Below are 22,901 nucleotides of genomic sequence, written 5' to 3'. Positions count from 1 at the left end.
ATAGTTTAACATGCTTGTTTTAATAACCCCTCATATAAAAATAGCATATTTAATATGTATCAATTTAGAACTTCAGAGGCATGCAACAGCGGAATAGTGAACACAACTCGCCTCACAGGAATTTGCCAGTAGAGAGTATAAGATTCTCATAAAAGAAACACTGGGGAAAAATAAATTCCCTCAACGCTGAGAAAAATAAATTCTCAGGAACAAAGGATGCTTCAACATGAAGTAGCACATTGTGTGCTAAATATTGCTCCCCCTCAAAGGTAGAGTCGAGTACCAAGTTCATCTTACTCCCCCTTAATTCATGCATAGGGATTATTCAGATGATCCAGCATCTGGTGGCACATCTATTGAAGCTGAATAACTACTCCCCCTTTTTAGCCACAAAATAGACAAAATGGGAACTGCACAAAATAGTATCCAAGAGCAGTGCAGATAGTAGTAGAACATAAAGTGCAGACAAAATATTACAAACCATGCACACTAGGTGCTAAAATCAGGGCTCAGCCCTCAGACAAGCAAAACAACAAAAGTCCAAACAAGGAAACATCAAAGTTACACAGAAGCACTTGGAGATGAATCATTTTCTTCTCCTTCAACATCTGTGTCAGCTTCCTCTTCACCACTAGAGCCATCATCATCTGCATCAGCTGCTTGAGCTGCAGCCTCTTCAACCCTGAGAGCATGTATCATCCTTTCAAACTGCAACTTCTTTTCATCTAGCTCCTTACAGTTAGCTTCCAGCATAGCAATCATCTCCTTCCTTGTCATAGGAGTGTCAGCAGCAGCATTGGATGGTCCAACAATATCTGGAGCATGCTGTTTACTGTACAGCTTCTGATGAATGGCCAGAGGAGTTGCCCTTTTCTTAGCAGACTCATCCTCATGCCTTATATTCGGATGTTGGGACAAGATGATGTCACAGATTAGGGTTGGAAATGCAATGGGTTGCTTGGTGACAGAGGTCTTGGCATGCTGCACAACTTGATTGAAAATATATAGACCAGCATTAAACTTAGTACCAGTACCAATCATATAAATGAGCTTACCCAGATTTGTTGCAATGTCGGATGCATGTGTAGTAGGGACCCAGTTGACAGAAGCAATGCGATTCAAGATGGCATACTTTTGAGTTAGCTTGACAGCTGGTACCTTCTTCTTCTTGGGCCAGGTTTTCACTTTATCAGCTGTGATGGTTCTGCAGACCACATTGTCAGACACATCTATATCAGGGTGTGGCTCATCAGAGTTACCCAGGAACCTGTTTATCACACTTGGGGAGAAAGTAACACATTTTCCTCGAACAAAGACTTTCTGAAACTCCTTATCCAAGGGATTGTCACAACCTATAGGAATGTTGACAACAAACTCCCTAACCAGCTTTTCATAGCAGGAGCCTAAGCCCCACACAGTTTTGATTAATCCAGCATCATTGATCAAACTTACAATCTCTTCACATTCCAGAATATCTTTGCCTAGTTCCCTTTCCAGAGCCAACCTTCTTTTGCAAATGATTCCCCATCGTTGAGCATATGATGGAAGATGAAATGAAACATTGTCACAAGGAAAATCTTCAATGTCAGGAGCAACAAATTGAGGCATGGCCTTCTTAGCAGACATAGCCTTCTTAGCAGGAGGCTTGATGCTTGAGGCATCCTTTTCAGCTTCAAATTCAGAGTCACTTGATGGTGCACTCTTCCTTTTCAGCACACCCTTATTCTTTTCAGGAGGAGGTATAGGCTTGCTCCATCCTTTCTTAGGACCATACTTGACAGGCTTCAGAGTAGTGTCCTTTGAGTTCTTGGTGACAACAGGGGTAGTGGTAACAGCAGGTGCAGGTGTAGTGGTCCTGCTTCTCAGTCTTCTCCCAATTCCTTTCTGAGTAGGTGGAGGTTGCAGATCTTCTTCAGAGGGGACTTCATCAACATCCACTATGTCCTGTTCTTCATTTGTGGTTTTCTCAGATTCCTCACCAGCTTCATTCTCTGGCTCAGAATCAGCCACATCCTCAGGGGTACTTTCTTTGTTTACTTCCTCTTCAGTGGAAGCTTCAGTATTAGATCCACTGCCAAACGACCCAGTGGCAGTGTTAGCATGTGGGCTAGATCCTCCTTTGGATGCTTCAACATCCTTCTCAGCATCAGTTGGTATAGAGGATGGTTCAACACCGGTTGGAGCATCGGTTACAACAGCCTTTTCTTGAGATTTTTCAGTAACATCAGTTATGACATTCGTGGGAACTGTCATATTCTCAGGAACACTCGGATTATTGTTCACACCAACATTCTCAGCAATATTTTGGGTTTTTCCTAGGGTTTCAACAGAACTAGGGTTTTCCTCTACAGTAGGGTTTTCTTGATTCACCTTTTCAGATACAGACTTAACAGACGATTCAACATTCGCATTTTTGCCGGAGGCAACATCATGCGATTCCACATTCGCCGTTTCAGACAAGTTCTTACTTAAGTACAGATCAGACATGCTTAAACCCCTTTTTACAGGAGATTGGGGTTTCTTCTTCTTGGGCTTAATAGAATCAGACTTAATAGAGGGAGACGATTCACTTACTTTCTTAGACGATTTTGCAGATTTCTTCTTTTTAGAAGTAGTTGCAGGAATACTTGATAAAGGCATCGCATCTACCACAACAGTTGTTCCTTCCTTCTTAGACTTTGATCTTGTTTTCACAGTATCAGCAATTTTGTTTTTGATCTGAGCGGAACCGGAAGATTGAGACATTTTCTCAAAGAATTTGTTGGAGTTTTTGAAGTTTTTGATGATTTGAGATGATGGTTTGTGTTTGCGGATCGCAGCAGAAAGGTCAGAGGAAGTTAAGAGATTTTGAGCGAAATAATGAAGATATGAGAGTTGATAGCGTGTAGTAGAGCAGTTATGGAAAGTATTTTTTGTCTTCCCTTGATTTACGTGCGCCAATTGATGAAATTTGGAGAGCAAAACGGTTGCGCGCACATAATGCCTTAACTGCTATAATTCCTCATATAGGCAAATTCCTAATTTGCCCCTAAGCCTTTCAAACTGATTTGCATCTAAAGCTTTGGTAAAAATATCAGCTACCTGTTCTTCAGTTGCAACATGCTCCAACTTCACAATATTCTCTTCCACCAAAACCCTGATGAAGTGATGACGAATGTCAATATGCTTTGTTCTACTGTGCTGAATAGGATTTTTTGAAATATTTATGGCGCTTAAATTGTCACAGTACAATGTTAGAGCATCCTGTTCAACATTGTATTCCTTAAGCATCTGCTTCATCCACAATAATTGAGAACAGCTACTCCCAGCTGCAATGTACTCAGCCTCCGCAGTGGATAGAGAAACACAGTTTTGTTTCTTGCTAAACCATGAGATAAGATTTTCTCCTAGATAAAAACATCCTCCAGAGGTGCTTTTCCTGTCATCTGCACATCCAGCCCAATCTGCATCACAGTATCCCATCAACCTAGCATTGTTGGTGTGGGAATACATTATTCCATAATCAGAAGTTGCATTAACATACTTCAAGATTCTTTTCACTTGTGTAAGATGGCTCATCTTTGGCTCAGCTTGGTACCTAGCACATACACCCACTGCAAAGGTGATGTCAGGCCTGCTTGCTGTGAGGTACAGTAGGCTCCCTATCATGCTTCTATACAGGCTTTGGTCTACATCTACACCTTTCTCATCCTTGGTTAATTTTAGATGTGTGGCAGCAGGTGTTCTTTTGTGTGCAGCATTTTCCATGCCAAATTTCTTTATGATATTTTTAGCATACTTGCTTTGAGACACAAATATTGTGTCTTCCATCTGTTTCACCTGTAATCCAAGAAAATAGGTTAATTCTCCTACCAAGCTCATCTCAAATTCAGACTGCATCTGTCTCACAAAGTGTTGGACCATCGGTTCCGCCATCCCTCCAAAGACTATGTCATCAACATATATCTGTGCTATCAACAAGTTTCCATCCATTTCTTTGACAAATAAGGTCTTGTCATTACCACCTTTCTTGTAACCTTGGTTAATCAGGAATTCAGTTAACCTTTCATACCAAGCCCTTGGTGCTTGTTTCAAGCCATACAAAGCCTTTTTCAGTTTGTAGACATGATCCGGATGATTTGGATCTATGAAACCTTTGGGCTGTTCAACAAATACTTCTTCATGAAGATACCCATTTAGAAAGGCGCTCTTGACATCCATTTGGTAGAGTTTGAGTTTGAGGATGCAAGCTACACCAAGAAGCAGCCTTATGGATTCTAGTCTTGCCACGGGAGCAAAGGTCTCATCAAAGTCAATTCCCTCCACCTGAGTGTAGCCTTGAGCTACCAGTCTTGCCTTATTCCTTGTTACTGTACCCTTCTCATCAGACTTATTCTTGTATATCCATTTAGTGCCTATGACATTTACTCCATGTGGTCTTGGAACAAGGTCCCATACTTCATTTCTCTTGAATTGATTCAATTCCTCTTGCATTGCTTCAATCCAGAACTCATCAGTAAGAGCCTCTTTTATGTTTTTAGGCTCAAATTTTGATACAAAACAAGTGTTTGAGATAGCATCAATCTTTCTTCTGGTAGCAATGCCCTGGTCTGGATCACCTATGATTAGATCTTTAGGGTGATTCTTCTGTGTCCTAATAGATGGTGCTTTTGCTGGGGCAGGTGCAGAGTCTTGATCAGATTCATCACCTTTTACTTCAGACTTTTCACTTTGTGTCATCTCATCTGAGTTGTCAGGAGATGGTTCAACATCAGTTTCCACATCCGATGGTTGAGTGGATGTTGCATCATCAATCACAACATTGATCGTTTCCATAATGACTTTGGTTTTTGTGTTATAGACCCTGTAGGCTCTGCTATTCAAGGAATATCCCAGAAATATACCTTCTTCACTTTTAGGATCAAGTTTTCGTCTTGGTTCTCTGTCAGCAAGAATGTAGCATTTACTCCCAAAAATGTGAAAGTGTTTCACAGTTGGCTTTCTTCCCTTCCATAATTCATACAAAGTTGCAGATGTTCCCTTTTTGAGTGTTACACGGTTGTGTATGTAGCAGGCTGTACTCATAGCCTCTGCCCAGAACTGATATGGAAGACCCTTGGCATGAAGCATTACCCTAGCAGACTCTTGAATGGTTCTATTCTTTCTCTCTACTACACCATTTTGTTGTGGTGTTATGGGAGCAGAGAATTCATGTTGGATACCTTCTGCTGCACAGAAATCATAGAATTTGCTATTCTCAAATTCCTTTCCATGATCACTTCTGACCCTTATGATGACAGACCCCTTTTCTCTTTGAAGTTGTACACATAAGTTTCTAAATGTTTCAAAACTGTCTGATTTTTCTCTAAGGAAGTCTATCCATGTAAATCTAGAGAAATCATCCACCATAACAAAAGCATACCTTTTTCCTCCAAGACTTTCAGTCTGCATAGGTCCCATCAAATCCATGTGTAACAATTCAAGTGTTCTGGTAGTAGATTGATGTTGAAGCCTTGGGTGCGCCACCTTGGTTTGTTTGCCTATCTGACATTCTCCACATATTGTTCCTTCGTCTATCTTTAGCTTGGGTAATCCTCTGATTGCTTCTTCAGCTATGGCCTTTTTCATTCCTCTCAGGTGTAGATGACCCAACTTTTGATGCCAGAGTTTGACTTCCTCATTTTTGCTTATGAGGCAGGTAGACATATAATTTCCTTCTTCAGACACCCACAAGTAACAGTTGTCTTTGGACCTTACTCCCTTCATTATCAGTTTTCCTTCTTCATCTGTAACAAGACATTCAGATTGTGTGAAGTTCACCTTCATGCCTTGGTCACATAGTTGACTGATGCTAATCAAATTTGCTGTAAGTCCTTTTACTAACAGAACATTGTCTAAGTTTGGTAACCCATTATCAATTAGGTTTCCAATTCCTTTTATTTCTCCCTTAGCTCCATCTCCGAATGTTACAAAGCTTGTGGCATAGGACCTTAGGTTGGCTAGATACCCTTCCACTCCAGTCATGTGTCTAGAGCATCCACTGTCAAAATACCAATCTTGTCTAGATGATGCCCGCAGTGATGTATGAGCTATCAAGCTTACACCATCTTCCTTCTTCTTCCATTCTTTCTTGACATTCACGTTCTCAGATTTGGGTTCAAGTGGCCATGAATTCTGTGGATAGCCGTACAGTTTGTAGCAATAAGGTCTAATGTGCCCTTTCCTACCACAATAATGACACCTCCAATTCCTTCTTTTAGTCCTAGATCTTGACCTGTTGTATTGATGGTGAGGCGGGTGTTGAGGCATCGAGTTAGTCTGGACATGCTGCTTGGGTTTTAACCATGTGTCAGTTCCCTGATGTGTGGGAGGATGAGGAGGTAGTAACCCACCACTAACAGGAAAAGTTTTATCAATGGGGGTAGTGATTGTAGCTTTGTTGTAACCCATTTCTTGATCCACTATCTCGTAATCAAAGCCAATAGGTTTCTTACCAGCACTTTGTTTTAGCAGCATGGCTTGAAACTTTTCTTCTCCTGATGCAAACACTCTAACTTGTTTTCTAGCATGCTCCAAGTCTTCATTCAGCTTTTCAATCTCTTTGTTGAGAGTCTTAATTATATCCAGACATTCATTTTTCTCAGCCTGAAGTTGACAATTTGTCTCCTTTTGTTTTTCCAAGGCTTTGCAGAATTCATTGCTCCTGATGAATAAGTCCTTATAGGTAGCCAGAAGTTCTTCATATGATGTTTCATCGCATGATTCAGCATCAGATTCATAGACACCTGTCAATGCATTGACAAGTTTAGCAGATTCACCTTCATCTTCTTCTGAATCATCCTCATCTGACCAAGTAACAGCAAGACTCTTCTTCTTCTTCAGAAAAGTAGGGCATTCAGATTTGATATGACCAAATCCTTCGCACTCATGACACTGAACTCCTCTAGATGAAGTGCTTTTGTCATCACTTCTGGTCCTCCTTTGACTAGATACAGGTTTGTTGAAGTCAGATTTGGTGCTTGGACCATTGAACTTATTGTTGAAGTCAGATTTGGTGCTTGGACCATTGAATTTATTTCTTTTATCCATCCTCTTCATGATACGGTTGAACTGTCTTCCAAGTAACACCATGGCTTCAGATAAACTTTCATCACTCTCCATATCTATCTCATCATCTTCTGCAGTATTAGAAGTAAAAGCCAAACTTTTGGTTTTCTTCTCTTTTCTTTGGTTTATGCTCATCTCATAGGTTTGAAGTGAGCCTATTAGTTCATCCACTTGAATGTTGGCCAGATCCTGAGATTCTTCTATTGCTGTTACTTTCATGTCAAACCTCTTAGGTAGAGATCTGAGGATTTTGCTCACCAGTTTTTCATCTGATATAGGTTCTCCCAAGGCATCAAATGAATTTGCAAATTCTAAAATATTCATGTGAAAGTCATGAATAGTCTCTTCTTCCTTCATACTCAGATTTTCAAAATTTGTGCGAAGCATCTGAAGTTTGGACAGCTTTACCTTGTTGGTTCCTTCATGTGCTTTCCTGAGTATTTCCCACGCCTGTTTGGCTACAGTGCATCGTTTAACAAGTCTGAACATGTTGATGTCCACCCCATTGAATATGGCATTCAAGGCTTTTGAATTTCCCAGAGCTAGGTCATCCTCGTCTTTGGAATAGTCTTTATTAGGCTTGATTTCACCTGTTACTTTTCCATCCTTATCAATGACCATAGGGGGTTCCCATCCATTTTCTACAGCTTTCCATGTTCTGCTATCAATGGATTTAAGAAATACCATCATCTTAGCTTTCCAGTAGTCATAGTTCTCAGGCCCAGTTAGCAGTGGTGGTTTAGAAACCGTTCCTCCTTCCTTGTCCATCTCACCAGAAATTTCTGTCCCTGAAGCTCACCCTGAGTTTCGAGCAGGGTGCCTGCTCTGATGCCAATTGAAATTCTGGCACACTAGTATTAAGATGTTGTACTCAACGCTTCACCACTATAGTACACTTTTAATGCGTGAATCAATGATCCAACATCCAACCGCGCATACACAAGGAATAATAAATTAAACAAACTGAAAGTAAATTAACACAGTCATTTGTTAACCCAGTTCAGCATAAGCCTACTCTGGGGGATACCAATCCAGGAGTGAATCCACTATGATAGTATTAGTTTGAAGCCCTCAATAAACCTCCCGTTTATGACTTCTCACCTAATCACCACCCGTGCTATATCCTACCTAAGACACACCTAGGTATGAGAACCTCCGCTCACCTCCTCTTGACCACAGCCACTGTGATCGTACAATACTAGATTTAATATGTGAAGACACACTTCATAAAACACTCACACCACTTCCGTGCTTAAAAGCTTTGGAATGGTATACACACACTATCTCCTTGCTTAGAAGCTCCAGAGATATTACAATGCACAAACACACAGTTCCTAGTCTAGTGGAAAATCAACACAAGACTTAGAACACAATAAACACAATACTAAAACCTAAACTCACGCTTTGTAAGACTCAATTCTGGTTTCAGTGAGTTGAACAATGGAGTCAACCTTCTTTAAATAACCTTCACGAGCTCAGGCTAGGTCTTCAATTAGGCTTCAATAGCTCAGCATGATTAATGGTTCCTTTCAAGAAATAATCTTTAATTCAAATGTTTTGTTTCCTTAACTTGAAGATCTGATTAACAAGCAACACTTGATCACGAGATCCATTAATAATTATGCGTGACCACGCTCCTTATCACAAACGACCATTTATTGTGGATTCCATATTTAGAACTTAGGCGCGAGATCTCAACATACACAGGCCCGGCCTACTGGATGTGGTATCCAATGTTGAAGCATTGTACCGAACATCTTGCTTATACTGGATGGTGGAAGCATGTAGTTCCACATCAGGAAAGATCACATGTTTTAGCAAAATGAGGCCAACCAAACAACGCCAACAGTTTTCAATGTAGCAAATATATATGAATACCATGTCGATGAGGTCCTTTATCAAGATGAGAACTCGGGGTCGAGTTCTTTTGAGGTAGAGGAGACTGATGTAGGAAGGTTGGCCGCGCCAGATTGAAGATCAAGTGGCGCGCAAGAAAGGTTCACTTGGAAAATAGTGAAGATTTAATTTTACTATATTTTAGAAAGATTTAGTGAAGATTTAAATTTATATTTTAGCTAGATTTATTATTTTTATATTTTAGCAAGATTTGTTATTTTTATTTAGCTAGGTTTGTTATTTTCTTTTATAATCTTTTAGGAGATTTGTTATTTTTATTTTTCACTACTATTTAAGCTAAACTATTGTAGCCTTGAAGGGAACCTTTTGATTTAATAAAAATACAGAGATTTTTCTCAAATTTGGGGATTCCAAATTACTCCTTCTGGTGGATTTCGGAAGTCTAGTGGATTCTAGAATAGTTACTCTTTCTGGTGGATTCCAAAAATCTGATGGATTCCAAAGCCTTATCTGACAAGTTTGTCGCTTGCGAACCTGTATTTTATTATAGGATTAACGTTTGCTTTTTCTTCACGCTTTCGTACTGCGTCATTAAGAATATACAATGATAAAAAAACTGTGAACAACTAGTACTTCACGAGTGATAGAATCAGATATCATTGGAAGAGAAGATGACAAAGAGAAGATTGTAAACTTGTTGAGACAGCAACATGGAGATCAAAATGTCTCTTTGGTTGCTATTGTACGTTGGGATTGGTTGTTTAGGAAAGACAACACTTGCTTAATTGGTATACAATCATCATAGAATACAAACGTATTTTCATAATTTAATGTGGGTATGTGTCTCTGATAACTTGCTCAAGTGTATTTGACCCAACTCAGTTAACATGCTTGAGCTAGTGCCTAAACCATAAGATTTAAAGTAAAACCCGAATTGAACCCGATCTACAAGCAAATCCTTGAGTTCAATGTGACGGTTGTGATGCAGCAGTTTTGCTGAGATGGAAGTCGCCGCCGCATCCTAGTGTCCGGAGGTTCTAGTGGCGGTGAGGTTGTTGCCGGATTTCGCACAAATACATCTGGCTTAGATGGAGCCGCCACAGGTAGGTCGACATCAAGTTGTGGATCGCCAGACTTGCACAAGACAATTTTTTTATCCTAGTTGGAGTCTCTTCACCTCCCTCTTCGGACACAACTTCCTCATCCTCAACACTCGAGTCATCAGTAGATGAGTTATTGCGGTTGTTGTCGCCGTTTCTGTTGTTGTTATTGTTTCTATTGATGTTGTAGTTTCAGTTGTTATTGGATAAGGTTGTCACCTGTGTTGTCAGAGCGGTGTTGGCCGCGGTTAAAGACGTCATGGCACCGTAAAACTATGCTTTCATCACCGGTTGATCTCCCATCTGATCATGTTAGGAAAAGAAAAGGAGAAACCTTCTCTGATACCAACTGACGCAGTACGGAAGCGTGGAGGAAAAACAAGAGCTAATCCTATCATAGAACAGAGGTTCACATGCTCGACAAACCTGTCAAATAAAGTTCTGTAATCCACCAGATTTTCGAAATCCACCGGAAAGAGTAATTTGGAATCCACCAAATTTGAGAAAACTCTCTATAATTTTATTGAATCAAAATGTTTGCCTTCAAAACATAGTTTAACTTAAATAGCAGTGAAAAAAATAAAAATAAAAAATCTAGGTGAAATATAAAAATAAGAAATCCACCTAAAATATAATAAAACTAAGGCTTTAATGCAGTTTTGATCCCCCTATTTTGAAAAATCTGAACTTTTGATCCCCTATTTTAAAACTCAGCACTTTTGATCCCCTTATTTTAGTTTTTTGTTACTTTTAGTCCCCCACCTCAATTTGGTCAAACTTTTGCTTATGTGTCATGCTCACTGATGACGTGGCATTGTACATGTCAAACAATTTCCTTAGATAGTGTCACGAGCCCCAATCTTTTGCTTCTTTGATTGCAGTGATGTAAACACGATCATCTTTAAGAAATCTCATTGCAAAACATGCATCTCTATAGGTCAAATATTGTGTGTCATCAATTTTTCTGACATCATCATAGCAAGTTGTCCACATGTACAATGTCACGTCATCAGTGAGCATGACACATTAGCAAAAGTTTGACCAAATTGAGGTGGGGGACTAAAACTAACAAAAAACTAAAATAGGGGGATCAAAAGTGCTAAGTTTTAAAATTGGGGGATCAAAAGTTCAAATTTTTCAAAATAGGGGGATCAAAACTGCATTAAAGCCTAAAACTAAAATAATAAAATACCGAAGAAATCTTCCTACATCTTCCTACATCACTGTATGACACATCTATTAGTCTCAAATATCAAATTGCAATTTGTTCTTTACACAATTTGATACTGAGTTTAGAGTGACTTCGAACTGAGGCAAATACAACACATTCTAAGTTATCACGGTTGTGAATCCAAAGAAACCACACCAATAATTGTTAGTGTGTGGAGCAAATGAATAAAGCAACCAAAACAATTGGGATAAGCAATTAAACACACAAAAGCAAAAACTATGAAATATAAAAATAACTAATCTAGGTGAAATATAAAAATAAGAAATCCACCTAAAATATAATAAAACTAAAATAATAAAATACCGAAGAAATCTTCCTACATCTTCCTACATCACTGTATGACACATCTATTAGTCTCAAATATCAAATTGCAATTTGTTCTTTACACAATTTGATACTGAGTTTAGAGTGACTTCGAACTGAGGCAAATACAACACATTCTAAGTTATCACGGTTGTGAATCCAAAGAAACCACACCAATAATTGTTAGTGTGTGGAGCAAATGAATAAAGCAACCAAAACAATTGGGATAAGCAATTAAACACACAAAAGCAAAAACTATGAAAAGCAATAAAGAACACGATGGTTTGTGTGTGACGCACTTCAACAAATGGGCGTAGTTATCAAATGTACTGTACCATGGGGTACGGTCTGAGTTGTACATTTGATACACCTTGCTCTGGATGCTTGAATCGTGCTAAGAAGGATGCATGACTTTTGATTAGTTGAAGTCTTCATTCAAGAGGTACAACTGGGATGTTTTTCTTCCCGTATTCAACATTTGAGCTATGGCTTTTGTACTACACACTTCAATAATGGTGACATAACTTGGATATTGATCAGACATTCTGTTCCAGATGCACGGTTTAACTTGCCTGAACCAATCTGCACCAGAGGGACATTGGTCTACACTTCATCATTGAGCAGACAGATTATTTGCATGATTCTAGTTAGCCGACTTCAGAACTTCGTTAACGCCATTCCTTAACTGCCTAGATGCAAGTTCGAGTGTTATGTTAAAAGATAGAGGTAGCAATTTATGCATGCGTGTTAAGGAATGAAAAATAGTAGTAATATCTTGTAATGTTGGATAGTCAATATTTTAAAAGTTTAAAAGGTACTATTTTAATTTCAATACAAATTTTAATATTTTTTTAAGACACTTGATACTGCTAACATAAAAAACGGGACACGGACACAGCTAATGTAAAGGGCACTATATTTTTTAGCGATACTTTGTATTTATCATTGATGGTTATAAAACAAAGGTGTGTAAATTTAATTGGAAAGAAAGAACCCTTTGCGGAGCCATGAGGCATCATGAGGTGGGGGGACACAACGGCTACATGCCTGATTAACTATTGTTATTTTTCATATTAATATATTATCTGTCACACTCCATTTTCTTATTCCATTCTTTCTCATTACCAAACTTATAGCAACTTTTTCAATTGTGTTTTCATATTTTTGTTGATTTGAAGAATGGCTGAGAAAATTCCATATGGTGTTGCTACTACCCTCATTAACAGGTTACTTAGTATTCAATCTTTTATATATCATATCATACACGGTTGTTTATATTACTAGAACTAGAAGACAATTATCAAAATGTAAACAGTTAGTTGGTATGCTGAAAATTTCTTTTGTCAGGTTGGCTTCTGCTGCCATACGTGAATTTGGACGGATTAATGGTGTCATGGATGAATTGGAAAGGCTTAAGAACACAGTTGAATCTATTAGAGCTGTGTTGCTTGATGCTGAGGACAAACAAGACCAAAGTCATGCTGTACAAAACTGGGTAAGAAGGCTTAAAGATGTGCTTATTCCTGCAGATGACTTGCTAGATGAATTTCTTATTCAAGATATGAAACAAAAAAGGGATGAACCTCATCATCAAAACAAAGTAAAAAAGGTACTTAATCCATTCTCTCCAAACAAATTTGCTTTCCGCCATAACATGGCTAATGAGATTGAGAAAATACAAAAAATGTTTGATGATGTGGTGAGAGATATGTATGTGTTGATTCTAAACTCCAATGTTGTGGTTGTTGAGAAACCTAACAATGAATGGAGGGAAACCGGTTCTTATGTGTTAGAATCAAATATCATTGGAAGAGATGATGACAAAGAGAAGATTGTAAACTTGTTGAGACAATCCCATGGAGATCAGAATGTTTCTTTGGTGGCTATTGTTGGGATGGGTGGTTTGGGAAAGACAACTCTTGCTCAGTTGGTATATAGTGACGACCAAGTTCAAAATTTGTTTGATAAGAGTATGTGGGTATGTGTCTCTGATAACTTTGATGTCAAAACTATTGTGAAGAACATGTTGGAGTCACTAACCAAGAAAAAAATTGATGATACATTATCATTGGACACCTTGCAAAATATGCTTGGTGGAAATTTATCCGGTAAGAGATACTTGTTAGTCCTAGATGATATTTGGAACGATAGTTTTGAAAAGTGGGATAAATTGTGGACTTGCTTGATGTGTGGTGCTCAAGGAAGTAAGGTTATAGTGACTACTCGTAGTAGAACTGTGGCTCAAACCATGGGTGTATGTGTCCCCTATGCTTTGAATGGGTTGATTCTAGAAGACTCTTGGAGTTTATTAAAGAATATTGCATTTAGGGATGATACCACCGGAGTGAATCAAACTCTCGAATCAACCGGCAAGAAGATAGCAGAAAAGTGCAGAGGCGTTCCATTAGCAATTAGATCATTGGGAGGCATATTAAAGAATAAAAGAGAAGAAAATGAATGGGGTCATGTCTTGCGAGGTGACTTTTGGAAATTGTGCGAGGAAAAAGATAGCATCATGCCGGTCCTAAAATTGAGTTACCGAAACTTGTCACCTCAACAAAAACAGTGTTTTTCTTATTGCTCTTTATATCCTAAGGATTGGGAATTTAAGAAGGGTGAGTTGATTCAAATGTGGATGGCACATGGTTATCTTGAATGTTCAGTCGAAGGGCAATGCATGGAAGATGTTGGTAACCAATTTGTTAATATTTTCTTGATGAAATCATTCTTCCAAGATGCAAAATTGAATGAAGATGGTGATATAAACTGTTTTAAAATGCACGATTTAATGCACGATCTTGCAACACAAGTTGCTGGAAATGATTGTTGTTACTTGGACAATAAAGCAAAAAAAATTATATGAAGACCAGTGCATGTATCAGTGGAATCAGATGCAGTTTGTTTGTTGGAATCATTGGATGCTAGTAGGCTGCGAACTTTGATTATGTTTACTTCCTATGGTGGCCAAAAGATATGCCATGAAGATGAATTGACAATTATTTCAACATTTAAATACTTACGTGTCTTGAAACTAAAGTATTTATATTTGAGCAAGCTTTTTGGTTACATTGGAAAATTGAAGCATTTAAGATATCTTCACTTGTTAGAGTGTGGGGGACTAGAAAGTGGTTCCAAATCTATAGGCAATCTATTTTGTTTACAAACAATAAAAGTTTCATTGGGAATTGGTGCTGAAGTTGTACTTTCTACAAAAGTTATCTCAAAATTAATCAATTTGAGACATCTTGAGATTAATACTCAGACCTTCAAAGATGAGCAACCAGTTAGATTTGGTAAATTGAGTATACATCATCACAAAGGTGTGACTTTTTCCAAATGGATTTCTCCACTCACAAATATTGTTGAAATATCTCTTAGTTATTGCAAAGCTTTCCGATACCTCCCACCGGTGGAACGTCTTCCTTGTTAGATAATAATATTATTAGGGCTTTAAGTATTGGGCTTTATATGTTAGTAGTTTAGTAGTCCATTAGGAATTATTATAAATTGTATTGTAATCCTTATTTTGTTAAGTAATGCTATTATAATATTATTGAAACCCTAGCCGTCACTTTGTGTTTCTCTCTGAACTTTAACATGGTATCGAGAGCTTGTTTCGATCCGCCTTGAATTTGTTTGTTGTTGTTCCATTGTTGAATTCCCGATGGTAGGGAATTTGTTCGATTTATGTTTTGAATGATTGGTTGAATTTGTGCTTCCGCTGCTTGTATTCTCAATAGTTTGAGAATATTGTGTTTGTTAGTAATTTTCGGTTGCTTTGAAGAAATTAATTAAAGAAGGAACATGGTTCAAATTTGGATTCCTCACAAAAGTGAAAAAGATGGTGCATCAGGTGGATAAATAATGTGCAGACATGCTTGGTCGCTGCAATACATTTTGGTAGTATTATTTTCTTTTTATTTGTTACAAGAATCTATGATTTGGTCCATGGTTTCTAATTTTGGTAGTTGTTCGATTTGTTATGTGGTTTATGAGTCCAACTCTATTCGTTGGTTGTATGAGTTTTCGGGTGTTTTGAGTTAGTATATAAAAAAAAAAAAAAGTTTGATTTGTTGGTTTGCTTGTATTTATTTGATTTTCGTCGGTTCAGTTTGATTTGACTTCGTTGTTTTGGTTCCATTTGAATTTGTTTGGATTGGGTTGCTTGGTGAGTTGAGTGCTCATAATTTGGTTTCTTTTGATTGATTGTTGGTCTCTCTTGTTTGATTGTTTCTCTTCCCCTCACATTGAATCCGGTGAGGGAATACTCACATTGAATCCGGTGAGGGAATACTCACATTGAATCCGGTGAGGGAATACTCACATTGAATCCGGTGAGGGAATACTCACATTGAATCCGGTGAGGGAATACTCACAATTTGAAATTTGAATCCGGTGAGGGAATACTCACATTGAATCCGGTGAGGGAATACTCACATTGAATCCGGTGAGGGAATACTCACATTGAATCCGGTGAGGGAATACTCACATTGAATCCGGTGAGGGAATACTCACATTGAATCCGGTGAAGGAATACTCACAATTCGAAGTCTGAAATCTGAAGAAGTTGAATTTGAAGCTATTAGTTAATTTAGTTTATTTTCGGGTTGATTTGTAACAAGCTCAAAGCTTAGTAAGCTTTAGCTTGAGGGGTAGTATTAGAAATAAAATATTTAGTTAGAGTAGTTTGATTTTTGTTTTTTGTTTGACAAACTCTTGATGATTATCTGATAATGCATCGTGAGTTTGAGGGGAAGTGTTAGATAATAATATTATTAGGGCTTTAAGTATTGGGCTTTATATGTTAGTAGTTTAGTAGTCCATTAGGAATTATTATAAATTGTATTGTAATCCTTATTTTGTTAAGTAATGCTATTATAATATTATTGAAACCCTAGCCGTCACTTTGTGTTTCTCTCTGAACTTTAACATTCCTTTCCTTAAGTCACTTAAGTTACGCTGCATTAATTATTTGGAGTACATATATTACGAAGAGCCTATTCTTCATGAATCATTCTTCCCATCTTTGGAGAGCCTACACATTTATAAATGTGATAAGCTGAGGGGATGGAGAAGGATGGGAGATGATTTAAATGATATTAACTCTTCACATCATCTCTTGTTGCCTCAGTTTCCTTGTCTATCTAAATTGGCAGTTAGAGAGTGTCGGATGCTGACTTGCATGCCTACTTTTCCAAACATTAAGAGCTTGTCATTGAATTACTGCAGTGTAGAGATATTGCAAGCAACACTATGTAGTGCAGCTTCACAATACTCAATTGGTTGCACTCCTCTTTCCATGCTCAAATCCTTGCGCATTAATGAAACCATTATGGATATGAAAAACGTCCCACAAGATTGGTTGAAAAATTGTACTTCTCTTGAGAATCTTGAGTTTGACGATCTTTCAAGTCAATATTTTCAAGTAATTGAAATATGGTTTAAAGATGACCTCATCCGTTTTTCTTCTCTCCAAAAAATCACCTTTCAATTTTGTATGGATCTAAAGGCATTGCCAGATTGGATATGCAACATCTTATCACTTCAGCACATCAAGATAGACAATTGCACAGATCTGGTATTGCTGCCCAAAGGAATGCATCGTCTTACCAACTTACGCACCTTAGAAATCATTGTATGTCCACTCTTAGGTGAAGCATGCCGGACAGAAACAAGTGCAACTTGGCCTAAAATTGCTCAAATCCCAAACATAATCATAAAAAGTGATTGAGATTAGAAAGGTACACATTTCTTCTTAAAACAACTACTAGTATTTTTGGTCTCTATTGTTTAGTTTTGTCGATTTTTGAAAGTAAATAGATTCCATTATTTAAACCTTTTGAAACAGTTTTTAATTATTTTTTTGGCTCTAATTTATACTTGCAATTTATTTTCTTCACTTACTTATTTGTAGTTTCAAGTTTAAGGTAAATGTTTTTAAATTGTTATTTTAGCATGAAAAAACTGATTATTTGAATGCTTAATTACAGGTGAAACTGGAAGGGGGAAAAGCTTTTCTTTTGACCATATTCCAGAAGAATTATATTGAGCTAGCTAGCTTGCTCAATATAAGAAATGGAAGCATGGAGAAGATGCGTGAAAAGGCTGTTGATGTTTTTCTTAATTATCATTGATGAATATTTTCCTTGTCTTTAATTGTAATGTTATTGTGCTTGAACATAAGAGGCTGATTGATTGATCTGTTCTACAACTTTTCCATGAATGATCTACTTGTGTTGTGTTCTAATTGGTGGATAGTTGGAATCGGATCGGTAATGTATAATAAATTCGTATTTTGGATCCAAATTTTCAAAGACAGTGGATTTGGAAAATTGTTCCTGGTGAATCGACATGAGTTTTGGATTTGTTATCTTTCCTTAAAAAGCTATTTCTTGCAATTTCAACCTTGATACAAACTCATATAGTGACTAGCTAAAATGATTTTTGTCTGATTTATATACCTAACTAAAGTCAGATGGGGAGGCCCATAGGGTACATCTGTGGCGGAGAAGTTAACGGAAGCAGTGACGACATTGCATGTGTGGCTGTGCCCGTCAATGGTGGCTTTGGTGGTATCACCGTCACAGCATCACCACATGCATTCCATTCTATCATGAGAAAGGTGTCTAAGCCTAAGATGTCACAAATATTTTTGGTGGCACTACATTCTTATCTGGACCCTTAGCAACAAACTCCTTAGCCAAACCAATCCTCTTCAAATCCTTCTTTGCCTGTATCACACATCTATTAGTCTCAAATATCAAATTGCAATTTTGTTCATTACACAATTTTGATACTTAGTTTAGAGTGACTTCAAACTGAGGCAAATACATTAGATATCTTTATTTCTCCACAGCTCCACTTATGCATGCAGCTATTACATTACCATTAGGAAAATTCACTACTATAGGAATATGAATAATTTCATTTTGTTTAATGTAAGCAAAAACAGATGTAGTTGGCAACATAGGAATTACCTCTCTTAGTCATGTTTTCTGAACCTGTCTTCTTAAGCAGCATCATCAGGTTCTGATATTGATCCTTGGTCAAGGTCATGCTTCTATTATCACTAAGCTTGCAAAGGCTAATATTGAATACATGTGAAGAATTTGAAATTTCTACCAAACATGTCTCAAAGTTAATCAATTTGAAGCATCTTGAGATTACTGATGCAAAAGTCCTTGAAGAGAAAAAAACGACATCTGGATTTAGAAAATTGGACATGGGAGAGCGATACAAGGGTGAACATTTTTCAAATTGGCTTTCTCCACTTTCCAATATTGTTGACATCACTCTCCATAATTGTGAAGGTTTGAAGTATCTCCCACCAATGGAACGTCTTCGGTTCCTTAGGTCTGTACGTTTAAGTCACCTTCCTGAACTGGAGTACATATATTATGAAGAACCATTTTTGTCTGAAACATTCTTCCCATCTTTAGAAAGACTTTTTTTATGCGAAAACAATAAGTTGAAGGGATGGTGGAGGATGAACGATGTTGTCAATGAAGACGACCATAACTGTTCACAGTCACACAATCTCTCCTTGCCTCCATTTCCTCCACGACTTTCTTTTTTAACAATTGACGAATGTCCAATGTTGAACCGTGTGCCTACTTTTCCAAACCTTGACAAGAGACTACAATTCCGTAGTTCCAATATGGAGACATTGGAAGCAACAATAAACATGATAAGCTCAAAATGTTTGATTGAATTCCCTCCTCTTTCCAAGCTAAAATACTTGCAGAGCTGTCTCAATCACTTAAATTCTTGATTCCATCCTTTATTTCACCTTAAACAACCTACACATGAAATGAGAGGTAACTTGCTTCAATGCACTAGAAACACACAATCACATCTTCTCTTGTAGTGTTGCTAAAGAAATATGCATGGCGTGCTATTTTCGTTTGGTTGAGATGGTGGTTTCCATCATTTTGGGGGACGATGGCAGTTGGTGTTGTTTCCGGTGCAAGGGACGGACTTTCGTCGGAGAGTATTTCGAGGTTTTTGCTTCCGGTGTCCGAGTGTGAATTCACGCTTACTTCAGTAATTTGCTTGGTTTAATGACTTTAGTCTGTGATTAAAAGTTTGTTAGTGTTGATCAGAGTTGTGGGTGGAAAATAACGGAAAACAATGGTTTGGTTTATTTGAACAAATTGCAATTGTTCCATGATTCACTATTTCTTATAAAATGCTGCCAAATAGGCGCTATGATATTGTTGTGTGGTGGAATTTGAACAAACTGCTATTTTCTGCAATCAACTATTGACAACATTGGACTTGCGGAATAATATTGATTTGTTTAAATTTTGCTATGCTGTAGCCGCAATTTGAAAACATTGGTATTGATGAATTGAATTGTGTGTGAGCAGTGGCGGAACCAGGAAAAATATTGTGGGTGGGCCGTAAAATAGACAATCTATTTTTAAATTGAATTTTTTTGTCCCTCTATTTTCATATGTTATAATTTTGGTACCAACAATCGATATTTTTCCTCTAAAAATTGTGATTTTGGGCCATAAAGGTGATTTATTGTCTCAAACATTGAATCTAAAGATGAAATATCAAATTTGAGACCAAAATTCACTTTTTTTTTCATTAAAATTTGCTATTTTTACGGCAAAAAAGAAGAAAAAAACATTGAGATAGGACTATAATTGCAACAAATGTGAAAATATGGGATTTAAAAAATTAAATATTAATTAAACATATTTTTTTTATTTCATTTCATATTTATATATGCTAGTTCAATTGCTAATTTTATCTAATACTATAAATTCAATTAATTATGAACTAATATTTACACTAATACTTGAACTAATATGTGTACCGAATTACTTATAATCATCAATAATAATCTCTAAATTAATATTTACATTAATATTTGTACAAATATGTATGCTGAGTGACTTAAAATCATTAATAATACATTTAAATTAATACTCTATATATAAAAAAAAATTATTTTTTTGGGGTGGGGGTGGGCCGTGGCCCACCTCAGCCCACCCCTAGGTCCGCTGCTGTGTGTGAGTTGCGGGTTGGTTTGTTTTTGCAGGTTTTAGATGAGTTGCAGGGAGATCCGTGGCCGGTGCCAGGTGATCAGCGGGAGGCGAGGTGCACCAGCACGGCGCTGAGTATTGTGGCTAGTTTAAAATGATAATGATTGGTGTCAAATAACCGATTATCCCAAAACCTTAAGGTGTTAGGATAGAGCCATATCAATGGTTTTATATTATTTCTAACACGCCCCCTCACGGGGGAGCCCACTTGGGCTTGAAGCGTGGATAATGCATAGGCCCACCTACCATATGCTTAAATTCCACTTTTTAATTAGAAAGTGAGAGGAGCGGGGATCGAACTCTAGACCACTTAGTCACAGAGGCTCTGATACCATGTCAAATAACCGATTATCCCAAAACCTTAAGGTGTTAGGATAGAGCCATATCAATGGTTTTATATTATTTCTAACAATTGGCCTCTATTTTATCATTGCCTATATCAGGGAAGTGTATTTGACTGTTTACGAACATAGTTTTAGGTATTTCATTTACTACTGATGTCATGGACAAAAATGATTTCCATCTCATTTGATAGGTTGACGACACTCAACTGTTTCTGTTCTTACGAATTATTGTATATTATAGACTGTATCCCGACAACTTTCGGAACCAATTCGCTCCCACAAAGATCTGGATAAAGATTCTGTGCCACATTACCATAAATGTGTGAAATTCTATGATGGGCTTTTATTAGAAATAATATAAAACCATTGATATGGCTCTATCCTAACACCTTAAGGTTTTGGGATAATCGGTTATTTGACATGGTATCAGAGCCTCTATGACTAAGTGGTCTAGAGTTCGATCCCCGCTCCCCTCACTTTCTAATTAAAAAGTGGAATTTAAGCATATGGTAGGTGGGCCTATGCATTATCCACGCTTCAAGCCCAAGTGAGCTCTTGCGTGAGGGGGCGTGTTAGAAATAATATAAAACCATCGATATGGCTCTATCATGTGCTAGATCTCTTTGCTTGTGCTCTTGATCATGTAAACTTTTCTCTATTTTCAGTGGACCTTTTCTGGTTGGTATACATTATTATGCTTGTTTGTAAGCTGGCGAACGAATGTATCTGTTTTCCACCTAGGGATTATTGGCCCTTGTGCTTCTCTTGAAAAGGTATATCTAGAAGCTTTGTTCTATTCTATCCTTTTTTGCAATGTTAAATGTTCTATATATCCTTTTTAGCTTCTTCTTTGTATATGCTGAAAAGCCAATTATGCTCAGATATTGTTATTGGTCAAAACTGATTTCGTTTTGTTTTCCGTGCCTGCACGACGCGCAGGTGACCGTTGCTCCTCTGCTTTTGAAATTCAAAACGGCGCGACGCGCCATCCTTCTCTGCACGATGCGCCAACATCCGAAGCAGAATACCCTGAAGCACATCTCTGCGCGCGACGCGCCAGAACCAGAACCCAACTTCAAAGTGTTCAAAAATTCAATGAGTTTTCTCCTTTTCTAGCAAAACATGTTTCCTCCAATATCACTCGATTAAGCCTAGAATAACATGTAACGACGTAAAGTCATCAATCTACATGACTCACAGAAACAACACAGGTTTCACAGATGTTTCAACATTTGGTTCAACATGCAGATTAGAAGCAATTTCAGATTGTTTCAAAACATTCACAAAAACAATGAAAGTTTCAGTAACATCAACATTTTTGTCCACATAATTTAAAGGGATTCTGAGAACATTAACCGGGTAAGATGAAGTATCAAGAAAACTTACATTTTCAGAATGGAAATGATTTTAATCTAGTGTACAAATATTTAAGTTAAACTTTTACACCCTCTAATTGTATATGTTTGAGAAGAAATAATTTTCAAGCTCTGAAGAACATAGTTTTAAATAACTACCTTAAAATATAAATAATCTTCAAGTTTTGAAGAACATAGTTTTAAATCAAAGCACACTTACCTACCTTAAAATAATTTTAAATAACTAATTTAGATAAAGTTGGTGCCAACTATATATTTACTCACATATGATCAAATGTATGAATTTTATTAGACATTAACTGTAAAATTAATTTACATTGCCCATGTACATTGACTAAGATATTCGAAATCAATTAATTAGTTTTGATATGGAAAATCATCATTATCTCAAAAAAAAAAAATTGAAAATCATAACATCTATATTATATATAAAGAGAATATATGAATTTTGACGTGGACTTTTCATAATACTAACAATACCTTTGTTTTTTTTAATAGCAACAAAAATCTTTTATTAACAAACTCAACATAATATAAAACACATCTTT

General features: G+C 37.2%; 1 protein-coding gene and 1 pseudogene across 1 annotated transcript; one reads left to right on the top strand and one right to left on the bottom strand.

Moving 5' to 3' along the window:
* Positions 1-561: 561 nt before the first annotated feature.
* Positions 562-2,745, bottom strand: LOC123886904. The gene has a single exon (XM_045936176.1). The coding sequence runs from the start codon at positions 2,743-2,745 to the stop codon at positions 562-564; it is 2,184 nt and encodes a 727-aa protein (XP_045792132.1).
* Positions 2,746-12,605: 9,860 nt separating this feature from the next.
* On the top strand, positions 12,606-17,923 carry LOC123883217 (annotated as a pseudogene).
* Positions 17,924-22,901: the final 4,978 nt, after the last annotated feature.

This window comes from Trifolium pratense, linkage group LG5 (assembly GCF_020283565.1).
Source record: "Trifolium pratense cultivar HEN17-A07 linkage group LG5, ARS_RC_1.1, whole genome shotgun sequence".
Classification (NCBI taxonomy): Eukaryota; Viridiplantae; Streptophyta; class Magnoliopsida; order Fabales; family Fabaceae; genus Trifolium; species Trifolium pratense.
This window is presented reverse-complemented; position numbering and strand designations above follow the sequence as displayed.